General features: G+C 44.9%; 1 protein-coding gene across 3 annotated transcripts in view; it reads left to right on the forward strand.

Moving 5' to 3' along the window:
- LRRN2 (leucine rich repeat neuronal 2) overlaps positions 1 to 13,500 on the forward strand; it is a 155,035-nt gene extending 141,535 nt beyond the window's left edge. For all 3 annotated transcript variants that reach the window (XM_081866333.1, XM_081866334.1, XM_081866335.1), the window contains exon 2: positions 9,981 to 13,500. In XM_081866333.1, coding sequence (XP_081722459.1) covers positions 10,255 to 12,405 — 2,151 coding nt within the window. In that variant the 5' untranslated portion in view covers positions 9,981 to 10,254 and the 3' untranslated portion in view covers positions 12,406 to 13,500. The remainder of the gene's footprint in view (positions 1 to 9,980) is intronic.
- Positions 13,501 to 14,576: the final 1,076 nt, after the last annotated feature.

Here is a 14,576-nt window from a genome sequence, read left to right on the forward strand (position 1 = left end):
CTTGAAGTAAAGATGGTGCTTCTGAAAACAGAGCTCAGAAATAGCCACGGGAGGTATGGAGCTAGCAACCAAAATCTTGCGGACATTAGCATGTCATGCACAGTCCCCAGATCTGCCAGGGCCACCATTCAGAAATGAGTATAGCTCTGTATATATGGGTTTACTTATTGAGGCTGCAATCCAATTCACGCTGATCTGGGAGCAAATCCCATTGAACTCTTTGGGCTGTACATCTGAGTAGACATGGATGGGATTGCATGGTTATTTATTTCTAGTGCCATGGACAAGCAGTCAATTGCTTTACAAAGAATGAGAGGGGAGGTCCCTGCCCCAAAGGGCATCTATAAATAGACATATCAGACACAAGAAAGGCAACAGGAGATGGAAACAGGTGAAGTGGAGTGGATTGTGCAATGAGTTCTATGCAGTGCTTTTTTTCAGCCGGAGCTTAGCTGGGCACCATTGCCATTCTAAGAGAACAAGGGAGAAGTTCATGGTGAGTTCCAGGTACCTCTTTTTCTAGAAAAAAATGGCACTGGTTTTGTGGATTTAGCTTTAGTTACAACAGGGGCAGGTAAGGGTAGATCAGGATCTGTTGGTTGGACAGTTTAAGGTGGATCAGGAAGGATTTCTGGCTCCTGGTTGTTTAACTGTACCACCTGGGGGAAAAAGAAAAAGACTCTTCCCTCCTTAAACTGTATAATGGACCCTCTAGTAACGTACAGCTCTGGATATGTAACTTTTGGGTTACGAATGCGGCAAACCCGGAAGTGTATACTTCCAGGTTTCGGTGCGCGTGTATGCGCAGAAGTGCTCTGCACACTTCGTGCATGCACAGAAGTGCTCTGCGCACCACGTGCGCGTGCAGAAGTGCTCAATTGCACCGCACACATGCACAGAAGAAGCACCTCTGCCTTCAGACTTTTCAGGTTGCAGACGGACCCCCAGAACGAATTTAATTCGTATCCAGAGGGTCCACTGTACTGCTGCTGAAACAAAGAAATGGGAGGAATCAAAACCCAAACTCTGCCCTATTCCAGTCCCACCCAGGTATGCACCAGCAGCATCGGTGTCAGAAGGGTAGCTCCATAGCTCCACCACAGCACACATGCTAAGCTTGATGGACTTCAATGTAATCCAGCAATACTGTTCTTGTAGTCAGCATCAAGTGGTGAGCTGCATGTGCAGAAGAGCCACCACAGATGAAACTCCACAGACCAAATTTTTGTAGTCCATGACATCATCTGAACACATGCAGTTCAAACACACACACGACACTCCAGTGTTAAGCCATAGCTTGCTGGCTAATAAAATAACAAACATGCTCATCTGAACCAACCTTCCATTTTTGGTATAACAATGGAAAGTGCACAATGCTTATCCTGATTCTCCTAACAGGCAACCTTGTCGGATTGGTAGGGGAAGGCAGTCTGCAGAAAATGTCATAGGCACGTCTTATGCTGTTTAATAGTCTGATCCTGCTCAGTACTTAAGCTTCTATTTCCCGGGTAGCTTCAGTGCCTTGAGACATTTAGTGGGACATTAAGGTGCTGGGAGTTTGCAATAAGTGCAAAACACTCTGTAAGGCTTGGTCCTTTCAATGGATTGTCGGGGCAACATCTCAGTCCATCTGGTGTGTTTTCTGTGTTTATCTGTGCAGCCACCTGCTATCTCCTGAATTAATACATTTACAATAACAGAATTTGACTTTATTTTATTTTTAACCTTCCACAAACAAGCTCCACCAGTCCCACCTGCCCACAATTGCTCTGTAATTAAAGATCTTGTTCTCTCAGTGAACCAATTGGCGGCTGTGCTGCAAGCACATGCAGTCCATTACAAAGGAGACAGATTGAATTTTAACAGCCTCTTGGAGGGTGCATTTGGGCTCCCGTGTGACTGGCCCAGGCCCCACAATAGCAGGATGATTAAATAAAAGAGATGCAGCCCTCTCGCAGAAACTACATTAAATTCTATTTAGGAGGCATTTGGAAAACTTCCAGCTGATGTCTGGGGACAGTGGTGCATAATGAGTTACCCAAAGGAAAAGTCAGTGTCCTCAGGGTCCTTGCTCTATGACTTCTATTTACCACTGTACTGCTGCCATCCAAGCACCCTGGTCCTAAAAGCACATGATTCAAAGTTAGTGCCAGTGCAATGGATGCAAATTCCTTCCAGATAAATGAGTTTAGATGGAAGACAATCGGCTTCGTTTGATGCATCTTTTACATGTGCTGAAGGTTTCTTGAACAGAATGCACCTCTGGATATGCAGGGAGATAAGAAGCTTGATCCCTGATCCTAACCATAACTGTATATGTCTTACTGCATTCAGTGCAACTCTTTCCCAAGTAAACTGGCATTGGTCTCTATGTCCTAGGGAGCAACCTTCCCCAACCTGGTGCTCTCCAGATGTTTTGGCTGGATGGGGCTGATGGAAAGCCAGAGATTCTCCACCCCTGTAGTTAAAGCAATCATCTAGTTGCGATTTTCCCCATTTTCAAAGCTCTCGCCCTTTCCCATGATACTGACTTAGAAGTCACACCTGATGATAATGTACTCTTAAAAAACAATGACTGGGAATCAGTATTGTAGAATTATGAGCTCTTTTCTACACTGTATTGAACTCACGCTGTGAGTGTGCTAGCAGGGCTGCTGGATGTGGAAGGTGTGAAATCATGGAAAGGGAGGAGATGCAGAGGAAAGATATATAATAGTATATGGAGTAAATGGAGAGGTGGACTAGATTTGATGGAACATGACTGCTTCCTTTTATGCCACATTTCTAGGTGCAGTGTGTCCGAGAACTTCCCCTTCCCCTTCTTTTGCCCTGGCACTTCCTCCCAAAAACCCACTCTTTACCACTGAATAGCAGGGACGCGGGTGGCGCTGTGGGTTAAACCAGAGAGCCTAGGACTTGCCAATCAGAAGATTGGCGGTTCGAATCCCCACGACGGGGTGAGCTCCCGTTGCTCGGTCCCTGCTCCTGCCAACCTAGCAGTTCGAAAGCACGTCAAAGTGCAAGTAGATAAATAGGTACCGCTCCAGCAGGAAGGCAAACAGTGTTTCCGTGCGTTGCTCTGGTTCGCCAGAAGTGGCTTAGTCATGCTGGCCACATGACCCGGAAGCTGTATGCCGGCTCCCTCGGCCAATAAAGAGAGAAGAGCGCCACAACCCCAGAGTCACGACTGGACCTAATGGTCAGGGGTCCCTTTACCTTTACCTTTTAGGAGTAAATAGCAATCCATGGGAAACCTGGAGAAGAGGAGAGAGAGGCGGCTGTAGGGAGGCAGGGACCTTTAGTCTCGGCAATTGATCCATGGGAGGCAACTGATCCTACCCGGGATGAGTTCGAAACTCTGCCAAGTCTGTGTAGATCTTGTTCCTGCTAATAAAGGGTTAACGCCAACGTGCACATTGTGATTTACTGCTGGCTCACTCCTGTCACGTATGGATAGAAACATACAAGGACTCAGTAGGCTAGGAATGGCAAGCAGAAAGAAGAGAAAGAGAGAATGCAACGTCTCCACTTGTTATCCAGCATCTCTTCACAGCATCGTTGCAACCAATTAGGATGTCACTTGGTAGCAATTATAGAACCTTAAGGTGCCTACGCACAGTGAATGTGAATGTTTTTGGTTAGTTAAGTTGGAAGTGCTTCAGAGTTTGTGTGTGTGAAAAAGATGCCCAAGATTTCAGAACTAGCAGTTGGGGATTTTAATGAGCAGCTACACTATGTGAGATGGTAGCTGTGGCAGGTGTGCTCAAATGCTAGTCAGAGAGATTTTGGCCCCATGATGTGAACCTGCTGTGGGTCGGCTTCATCTCCTTCATTGAATCTAACATCCCAGGCTGTAGAGAGTTCTCTCTTTTGAAGAACTCTGCTCTCAAGAATGTGAAAAATCTTTGTCCATGGCACCCTTAGGAACTTTAATTCTCTGACAGTACAAGAATTTTTTTTGTATCCTCATAGAACTTCCATTCAAAGATCTAGGGGGCGGGGGGGGCAGGTATCTGTGAAATAAAATTGGTAAACTTCATTATATTTGTTATTGCATTTAGATCCCACCTTTTTCTTCCAAGAAGCTTGAGACATGGTTGTCTCCCCCTGCATTTAATCCCCACCACAACTCTGTGAGATTGCTTAAGCTGAGAGGCAGTGACTGGTCCAAGGCTACCCAGTGAGCTGCATGACCAAGTGGGGATCTGAACCCTGGTCTCCTAGACCTTAACCTGACCTACACCACACTGGCTCTCATGCATTTGCTCTGTGTATGTGGACTTGGGTTGGGAAAGAGCATAGAAAGTAAAATGGTACAGATGAATGGCCAAACTAATTGGAATTTGTTTTATTAAGCACTAATAAATCCTCCTGCAGTCACAATCATTCATTCAAGACTGTCACAAAGGACTGTGAAAAAATATGTGCAGGGCAATTCCCAGAATCCTCAATTCTGTCAAACAGCGACTAGTCCCATTTTTAAAACTCTGCTCCCAACTAACACACTGCACATTTTCCTTGCCCTCTTCCTGGCCCAAGGTATGTTGAAATGTGTGAAAGGGGAAAGCCACAGCTCTGTGTTCTCTTGTAAGCAGGATGTTGCTTGCAGTCAACTGGAAGTTTTCCAGAAAAATAAATTTTAAAATGTCCATTTTTCAAGCTTTCATTGGTGTCTGGTGCCCATTGGGACTGATAGGACAGGATAGAGGAAGACCCAACACTAGCAGAGCCAATGGCAAGAAGAGTCAGCTAATTTTAGTTTTGTCTTTACACTCCTCCTCCCTTGCTGAGCAAACCTGAGACTGAGGAAGATGAAGCTGACAGCCAGCACCATTCCCCAGCAAGTTGTAAGTAAGTTGGCAGGCAGGAGGAGGCATGGCTGGTTCAGGCCAATCATGGAGCAGATAGAGCCCTTGGCCAAAGCCCAACCCCACCAGTCGCTGGTGCTGGAGCTGACTTCCTCTCTTCTCATTCACCGACATCAAGAAACATTAACACTCATGCCTTAAAGTCCTGCCTGTTAGATTTATTTTATCACATAGATGGAATCTGCCACAGAAAAGATGGCAATGGGAGAAATGGGGCCATAATAATTCAAACTGGAGCCTGTAGCTAAATAAAGCAAGCTAAATAACGAACCATGAAAGAGAAACCTAGTTCAACAGAGTTCAGCAGGGCAGGGACTAGCCTAAGGTCTCCTGCTAATTACCTTTGCAGCTCCTCCATTAGGTAAAATTGCTAAATCCATAATCAGAATTGACTAGCCCATATGCTTTGTGTGGCTGTTAACAATGAATGGCAGACAAGGAATCAGTAATAATGAGTGATAAGCACAAAATGATTAATGAGGAGTGACAGACGATGCAACTGTCATTCTGCACAGTTTGATTGCTAGAATACTGTCCTCCTTCACCCCCACCTCCCCCACACACCCCTCCTCTGTAACAAACTGTTTGCTAGAAGCTCATCTTCACCAAACCTCCACATTTGGACCTAGAAAGGACATTTAAGACAACGCCAGTACAAACGACATTATGGGTCTGACTGAAGGATTTCCACAAAGGTCTCCTACAATAATTGATGCAGTCCTCCTACACTGAAGAGGGTGATTCCCTTCCCCACCTAAAACTCGTCTTATATCACAGGTGATTGAAAGCAAAGATGTAGGCTTTAACTGACCATGCAATGGCCACTTGGACCTCCTCTGGACCCAGGTTCCATGAAAGAGGAGAGGGCAAGCACTGACTGGTCCATAGGATGACCTAAAAGAGAAGTCCCAATTTGTTTTCACTGTTGTTTCTTTAAAAAATAACATTTATATAGCAATATTTTAATTTAAGAACTTGTATTCCAAAAGATTTGGTCCAGAATAAATGGATCCTTCCCCTCCTCGCCCTTTTAACATAACAAATAAAATACAAATAAATAAATAAGCCTATACCCACCTCCAATTGTATTTCCACCCTCCCAGAGCTTCAACCTCCAGATGTACACATAACATTAGAGGCACTTAACTAAATTAACAAAAAGATAAAAAGAATGGAGGGGGGAGAGAGAGAACAAAAATAAATGCCTTGAAAATAAACTGTATGCCGAGCCTTTTCAGAAAGGCTTCCTTAAAGCTGATTTGCTTTAACCCTCACTTTATACTCCCAATTCCAAATAGAAAAGATCAGCATTTCCAGATCAGTTTAACGGTTCTTCTTCAAACCACCTCCTGGCTTTGAGGTTCAGAAAGAGAAAGACCCTGTGATTTGCAGAACAAAACCCCCAATCATCTATGAAGCTTAAACATGCAACTTGCAATCATCATGCACTCCAGGAAAATTAAATGAACAAGGCTGTGGTTTTCCAAGGCCAAAGAAGTTAGTTACAGGCCCAATGCTCACTCTATAAAGGGTGTCGGAGTAAAGATTATATGCCACTGCCTTGCTGTGGCCCATGTGCCAAAATTGATCCTTTGCATTTACGCTGCTGCCTTCCACAAGGTCTTTTGACTTTTATTATGCCAACTCCCGGAGGAACTGCACTAAAGAAAGGGTGGGCTGCATTGATTTTCACATCCTTCTTGATGGACCTTCATCTTTCTTTCCCCTCTCTGCGGATGTGTTTTCTTCCATAAATCCATCCAGATCGTGCAAAACAATGTATTTTCCTCTTTTAAAGGAGGCAGGTACAGCATAAGGTTCCTTCATTTCCTTGAGACTGGAAAGTGATCTGGGGAAAACTGATCAAGAAATATAGGCAAACATTGTCTTTAAATAGAGACTCTGGACACACAAAAAGCAGGTGTAAAGAAGAGCTCCAGGCTAGGCTTTTCTCTGGCATGCCAGTTTTCTAGGTGTGCATGTTTTCTATGTATTTTTGTGAGAAGAGCATTCAATCACCTCTCTTCTCAAGGCTGCCCCAAGAGATTTTGCTGCCAGATGCTAAATACAAGAGGGTGCCCACTCCATGACTAGGTTGGCCATTGTTGTTTAATCACCTTCAACACACATCTCAAGGCAATGTACAAAATGCAATAAAAACAGTGAGCAACAATACAGAAAACAGTAGCAGAGTAGGTCTGGCAGAGAAATATTAATCCAGATGAGAAAGCTTGTTTGAACAAAAAGGTCTTCAATTGTTTATGGGAATGTGTAGCTGGTGGGTGCCTGTTGTATCTTCACAGGATACATGCTGTTCCACAGAACAGGGGCAGCCACACCAGGATGAATTAATAATAAATTGTTGTTGTTGTTGTTGTTGTTGTTGTTGTTGTTGTTGTTGTTGTTGTTGTTGTTACCCCGTCCATCCCGCTGGGCCTCTCCAGCCACTCTGGGTGGCTTCCAACAGAGATTAAAAAGACACTAAAACATCAGTCCTTATGAACTTCCCTAAACAGGGCTGCCTTCAGAAGCCCTGCTTTTAAGTGTTGACAGAGCACCCTTCAGATATCTTGGGGACATGAAAGTGACACTCTCCTGCAGACTGCACTGACCTACCAGGCATTTAAGGGGTAATGTGGTCTCTGAAGTAACATGGTCCTGAGTTGTATAATGCCTTATATGCTAGTACCAGCTAAGACTTATTTCAATACTCCAGGTGCTCTTGGAGGAAACTGGTTTAGGTGGAACAGCAGGGGGGGCCGCAGATGTGCTGCTACACACACACACACAGAGAGAGAGAGAGAGAGAGAGAGAGAGAGAGAGAGAGAGAGAGAACGCAGCTGCAACAACTGTCTCCTGAGGCAGCTACTTCATTCTGTCCAATTGTAGGGCCAGTTCCGTTTGCCCACTCTCAAGATTCAGCTGTCTCATCCTGCTGCATGCTATCGATCAAGCCTGACTTCTACTGGATTGTGCATTTAGCACCATGCCAGCAGATAAATGTATTAAAACATCCAAATGGCCAGTAGCAATCCCCGCATGGGTCTTCAAGCCAATTCACAAGTGAAACTAAGAACACATTTGAGCCTGCGATGTGTCTCTTATGAATGCCATTAATGTGGGTCTGGGAACGGAAGGAGAGTGATTTTTACAGCAGGTTTATCCATCCTACCTTCTCAGGGAACTTGTCTGTGAGAGTTGCAGTATGATCATAAGAGCACTGGGAAGATGGAGGCAGAATAATAGTTGTTGACATGGTTTTCCAAAGGAGGGCATGTCCCCCCGCCGCCCAGGAAGGAGATCGCTCTCTGATTAAGCTGCCAGCAGAGCAACCTGATGCGTTACTCACAAGCTGCCAATATAGCTCTTGACTGCGATCTGCACTCAAAAAAAGTGTTTGTGCATGAGTGCATACATGCACGCAAGACTGAGAGAGAATATATTCTCTCTGAGCTACAAGCCTATGGTGGGCTATTCCTTTAAAAAGAGAGACAGACAGACAGACAGACAGACAGACAGACAGACAGACAGAGAAATTCTTTCCAGCAGTTGCAGTGTATGCATTTAACTTCTTTCTTCCTTTTTTGTGTGGAAATACTGTATACTGAATGAAGTGATCTCTTAATCATGCATAACTTTTTCTGGATTGTGCAAAAATCATTCTAACTTTTATTTCCTCACTGTAGATTTCTGCTGTAAATCAATTAAACATTACAGCAAATCATAGTTAAGCAAGTTTAAGTGTGGATTTGTGTTTTGTCTGAACTGACAAACTGCGGTTTGTGACCAACCAACAAACCAGGATCAGAAGCTGTGCTTTGAAACAGGCTTGCAAACCATGTTTTGTGCTACCTGTGGTTTGGAGTTGTGTCTGAATTTATAAACCACAGTTTCCCCAACTTTGGAGGCCACTGTGCTCAGAGACACAACTGCTGAGCTGGAAGGAAGGAAGGAATACAGAATTCAGTCATAAGCATGGAAAAGCCTGTTGGCCTGGATGAGACCCATTAGAATAAAGAATCATCAAAATAAAATAAAACGGGCAAATTCCCAGTATCTGCTGAGACCAAATTCCACACTGTCAATTTTCTTACTGAATTCCCATCTGGCAACTTCCTCTTAAAACATTTTTTTTTCTCTTGAAACATTTTTTTTAAGTACTGTAACCTTAAAGTTTGCTATAGAGTGCCTTGATGGACTAAAATGGACTCCTGTTGTTTTTTTAGAGTTACATTTTTGATGACCAATTTATCCTCTTCCACAGCAGATAACCATTTTGACATCTGTAAATGTTACAGGGATGCTATTGGCAGCTGATGGTGTATGCCACGTTGGAAGATGAGCAAGGGGACAAACTCTTGCTAGGACTCATATTGTAAAGTATCTATATAGTCCTACCTGGGTAGACAAGGTGACAGAGTTAGCACACTAGTTTGTTGCAGGGTTTTATGTTTCTGCTGTAGCCCACCAGTATGTGGTAAATAGCCACTTCAGACTAGGGGGACTATTCATAAAGAAGAGCAGGCCCATCTCCAAATGGCCATGAGGGGGAAAGATCATCTCCCCAAATGAACTGCAGATACACTGAAGAGCTAAGAAATGCAGGTGACAAGTGGTGCCCTCTAACTTTCTGTGCTGGGCCTGTCTTCCACATTCAGTGACTCCTGGGCGAACTACCCTCCAAGCCCTGTCAATCTGCTGCTGCCCGCCCCCACCCCTCCAGCACACACACACAATTCCCTGGTTGAGTACTGGATTTTAAGAATGCCTGGTGTAAATCCTGCAGGCATTGTTCTCTGTCAAAAGGACGGGCACAAATGCAGTGGTATCATAAGACTTGGCTTTAGGCAGTGGATCATGGGTGGGAAGAGGAAACAGGCAAACATTAAATCATAATATGGAAAGCCATGAGGCCTTTTTGGTCAAACAATTTTCACAGAATGTCAACCCATGATGGACACATGCAGAACACACACAGTTCTGAAACACTGCCTCTGCCACACTTACAGCAGCTCTGTATGAAATCTCTACTATGCTAAGCTTTGACTCCTGTGTGTTGCTAGCTTGTGAATTTCGTTTCTTACACAAAGTTTTTTCGTTTATCTCTTTCAGGTGCAGCCTTAAGAAGAAGTCTGAATGATGCAAGCCAGGGGAAAAATGAACCACTTATGGAGGAGGAAAAGGAGAAGCTCTGATTAGAAAAAGAAGGACCACAAGGCCCATTAGGATGACCTCTTTAGCTGAGGAAGCCTCCTACCCCTAGCACAGCACCCTCCCTCAGGAACAACAACTTCTGTGGAAGCTTCCGGGGGTGGCAGGGCAGTGGATTTTTGCTGTCTGCTCGTTCCCGTTTCTGGGTTTTGTTTTTGCTTATGTTGAGTTCCAAATGTGTCCTGTAAAAGCTTACACCTTGCATGGAAGTTGGACTTGCCAGTTGAAAATGAGACACTTCCAACTGAACTTGCTTCTCATCTGTATGGCAACCACCACTGCAATCCCTGTTGTGCCCTGGAAGGTCAAATGCCCACTGCAATGTGTCTGCCAGATCAGGCCATGGTACACGCCCAGGTCTGTGTACAGGGAAGCAGCCACAGTTGACTGTAATGATTTGTTTATCTCCACAGTGCCTGAAAGCTTGCCAGAGGGGACACAGATTCTTCTCTTGCAAAGTAACAATATTGCCAAGGTCGAGCAGAGCGAGCTGGACTATCTGAAAAACCTGACAGAGCTAGATTTGTCACAGAACAGCTTCTCAGACGTTTTGGACTTCGGCCTGAAGAATGTGCCCCAGTTGCTGAGCCTTCACCTGGAAGAGAACCAGCTGGCTGAACTGCCTGACAACAGCTTCCCGGGCCTGTCAAACCTCCAGGAGCTTTACCTTAACCACAATCAAATACGTAGGATTTCACCCCAAGCCTTCTCAGGCCTTGGAAGTCTCCTTCGGCTCCACCTCAACTCCAACTTCCTGAGGGCAGTTGACAGCCGCTGGTTCCAAGTGTTGCCCAGTTTGGAGATCCTCATGATTGGAGGCAACAAAGTGGATGCCATTTTGGATATGAACTTCAGGGCCCTATCCAATCTGAGGAGTTTGGTTCTGGCTGGAATGAACCTGAAGGAGATTTCAGATTATGCACTAGTAGGCCTGAAAAGTCTGGAGAGCCTTTCTTTCTATGACAACAAGCTGGTCAATGTCCCCAAACGGGCGCTGCAACAAGTCCCTGGTCTCAAGTTCCTGGATCTGAACAAAAACCCGCTTCAGAGGATTAAGCAGAGTGACTTCACAAATATGCTACACCTCAAGGAACTGGGACTCAACAACATGGAGGAACTGGTTTCCATTGACAAGTTTGCCTTGATCAACCTGCCTGAACTGACCAAGCTGGATGTGACCAATAACCCTAAACTATCCTACATTCACCCGAGTGCTTTCCACCACCTCCCCCAGATGGAGACCCTCATGCTCAACAACAATGCCCTAAGTGCCTTGCATAAGCAGACACTGGAGTCCCTCCCCAATCTGCAGGAGATCAGTATCCATAGCAACCCCATCCGCTGTGACTGCGTCATCCGCTGGGTCAACAGTACAGAGAACCGCATCCGCTTCATCGAGCCTCAATCCACATTATGTGCTGAGCCACCAGACCTAAAGAGGAAGCACATCCGTGACGTCCCTTTCAGGGAAATGACTGACAGGTGCTTGCCCCTCATCTCCGACAAAAGCTTTCCTTCCCATTTGGAGGTGGCAGATGGTGAGGATGTCTCTCTTCACTGCAGGGCTCTGGCAGAACCAGAGCCAGAGATCTACTGGGTCACACCATCAGGTCTCAAGCTAATGCCCTACTCCGAAGATGGAAAGTATAAAGTGTACCCCGAAGGGACAATAGAGATCCGCAAGGTTACAGCACAAGAAGCTGGGCTGTACACATGCATGGCTCAAAATCTCATTGGTGCCGATACAAGAAGCATCAGCTTGATGGTCAACAGTTCTTTCCCCTTCAGCGAGGATACTCTAGAGCTGCTGGTGAAGGACGTCCAGGCCTACCACATCTTGGTTGCTTGGAAACCTCATCTCAATACCATTTCTTCCAACCTCACATGGTCCAGCTTCAACCCCAGCCTGGACATGATGAGCGTGGCCCGTCTCCCAACAGGCACCCACATGTACAACATCACACGGCTACACCACAGCACAGAATACTGGGCCTGCCTTCATGTCGCCTTCGTAGCCTTGCAGAGCAAGGTGTCCTGCGTCAATGCTAGGACTAAAGAGGCGCAATACCAGTACCTGGAAAACAGGCAGAGTGCCCTACTGGTGCTGTCTCTTTGCGTTTTGTTGCTGCTTATTAGCCTTATAGGCAACTATGGTTTGGGTGCTCTCAAGCCACAGCCTGGGAGCCACGGGGCCTGCATGCCATGGAAGTCAGGTTCCTCTTCAGTGCGTGTTGTGTATCCGACATATATCAAACACTGGGATCAAGCGAGGAAAAGTGAGACACTCCTAGCCATGGAGGTTCAAGCAACACCACTAGACTCCTGAAGGATTCTGGGAGCTTTTTCCCCCCAGAGAGGGTGGGCAAGAAGTTCTGGTGGATTAAAAAAAAATACCAAATATAAATGGGGGGGAAAGCTCAACCATGAGAACAATAAGCATGGAGGATGAATACAACAAAAAGTCCCCTTTGGATGTCCCCTTACCCAACAAAAATCACCAGTTTGGCCAAACCAATGTTCCTTTATACCAAGATGAACAATCCATTGTTTATGGAGGGAAAGTTCCAGCAAAGAAAGTCAGTGCCCAGAGAGCAGACAGCATGAGCTTGGAAGCACCAAGCTTGGCATCTCACCATCCCTTTATAGGTTGCCTGTGGATCCCCTGGCAGCCTGCTACCAATGTACGTTTTGTTCAGCAAATTGCTGCTCCCTTGGAGATACAAAAAAGAGGCTTTTCCCTTATGTGTACATGTGTATTGCCCATCAAGAATCTAATCTTGAACCAAATCCACCGAGCCTCTTCTTGTAGGCTGCATGGGTTGCCTCCTGGGGACCACCTTAGGGAAGGTGAATGTGGAGGAAAGGCAAACTTATGGGGCTATGAGATCACAAGGAACAATAATGGTCCTCAGAACAATGAATGCATCCTTGAATCTATTAGCAACATCAGTTAGCAAAAATGGATTGGATCTCAAAAGTGGATTGGAGCTTAATTTCAAGGCTATTTTGTAAACTTTTGTGAATAATGTTTAAAAAAAAGAGGAAGGGGGAGGGTGAAGAAATTCCTGCTTTTCTGTTTTTTGTAAGAAAAAGAAAAGAAAAGAAAAAAATCCTTTGTATACCAATCTACCATAGCTAGAAGGCTTTATGCTAGGTCAGCATTGCTTCAGCTAAGGGGTGGGCAGTGGGGAGGGGAGGCTATGGGGGGATAATCTTTGATGTAAGAGAGGTTTCAAAGAATAAGAAACTCTTCGTTTTGAAGTGGCTGATCTCCACGCTGCATAGCTCAAAATATCCCAGGAGACAAAAGCAAGTGGAGTGGGTGAGGGGTTGAGGAAAAGGGGAGAGGATAAATGTTTCATTTTCTAACTCTGTCATCACCTCTTTGTCTCTGATAAGCCAATTAAAATTGCAAATGAAACATACCAGTGGGCAGCGTGCTTTCCCCAAATCTCTTCCTAGTTGAGCAAAATAAAAAAATGCAGCAGTGGGTTAGGGAGTGCAACACCTAGGAAGAAACTGTTCTACAGAAGAACTATTGTCATTAGTGATTGATGGGGCATCAGCATTTACCTGACTTCCCATCACTGGTGCTGCTGCAGCTTATCAGGAGGAAGAAGGGCAAGGTTGGTGCAGTGCAAACACACCAGCAGGAGCACTAGATTGGCTCCACTGCTGCAAGTGACTCTGGATGCTGTTGGACTGCAACTCCCACCAGCCCCAATCATCATGACTAATAGTCATGAATGATGGGATGTGTAATCCAGCAACAGCTGGAAGTGCACAGGATCCCCATCCCCGCCGAAAAGGATCATGCAGCCGTCAGATGTGATGTAACAGTCACTTTATTCGTTAAGAATAATTTTTTTATTAACCGACCAATCACATCAAATCAAACCAAATTACATAAATTCCAAATTACACAGCCAAATTTTAATTTTTTGTTGGGGGTACCCATATTTCAAGTTCCTAAGGGATCCAATCAACTTCTTGCTTCTTACTGCTGTTTTAATGTCCACAAATCTAACCTTATGATGTTCACAGTACTATCCAGTCCTTTCTTATTATTTTTCCACATCTCTTGTTGTTATTTTCATATATTTTTCCTTTCTCTTTGTGACCTCTGATAGTCTCCACAAGCTGGTTAGAACAGTTTGTAATCCTGCGTGGATATTATTTTTTTTATCCAGTAGCCATATCCAGACGTTTTCCATATAACATCACTTCCATACATCAAAACAGTCTTAGCGTCATTAATCTTCACCAATCTGCCTCCTTTCTCAAAACCTCTGAGGAGATTCACTAGGAATGCAGTCTGAAAACAAATCCGTTCTTCCTCCCAGCTATAAATCCTTTGGCAAGATGGCGACTCCGAATTAATTGCTGCGCCATTCCCAAATGCTCTTATTGCTTCTCGGTCTCCATAAAGCATACTTTTGGTTAAAGTTTATCTCCACACAGACCTTAATCATCCTGCTTGGGTCAGTTCAACCGACG

Source organism: Podarcis erhardii, assembly GCF_964252035.2.
Source record: "Podarcis erhardii genome assembly, chromosome: 6".
Lineage (NCBI taxonomy): Eukaryota > Metazoa > Chordata > Lepidosauria > Squamata > Lacertidae > Podarcis > Podarcis erhardii.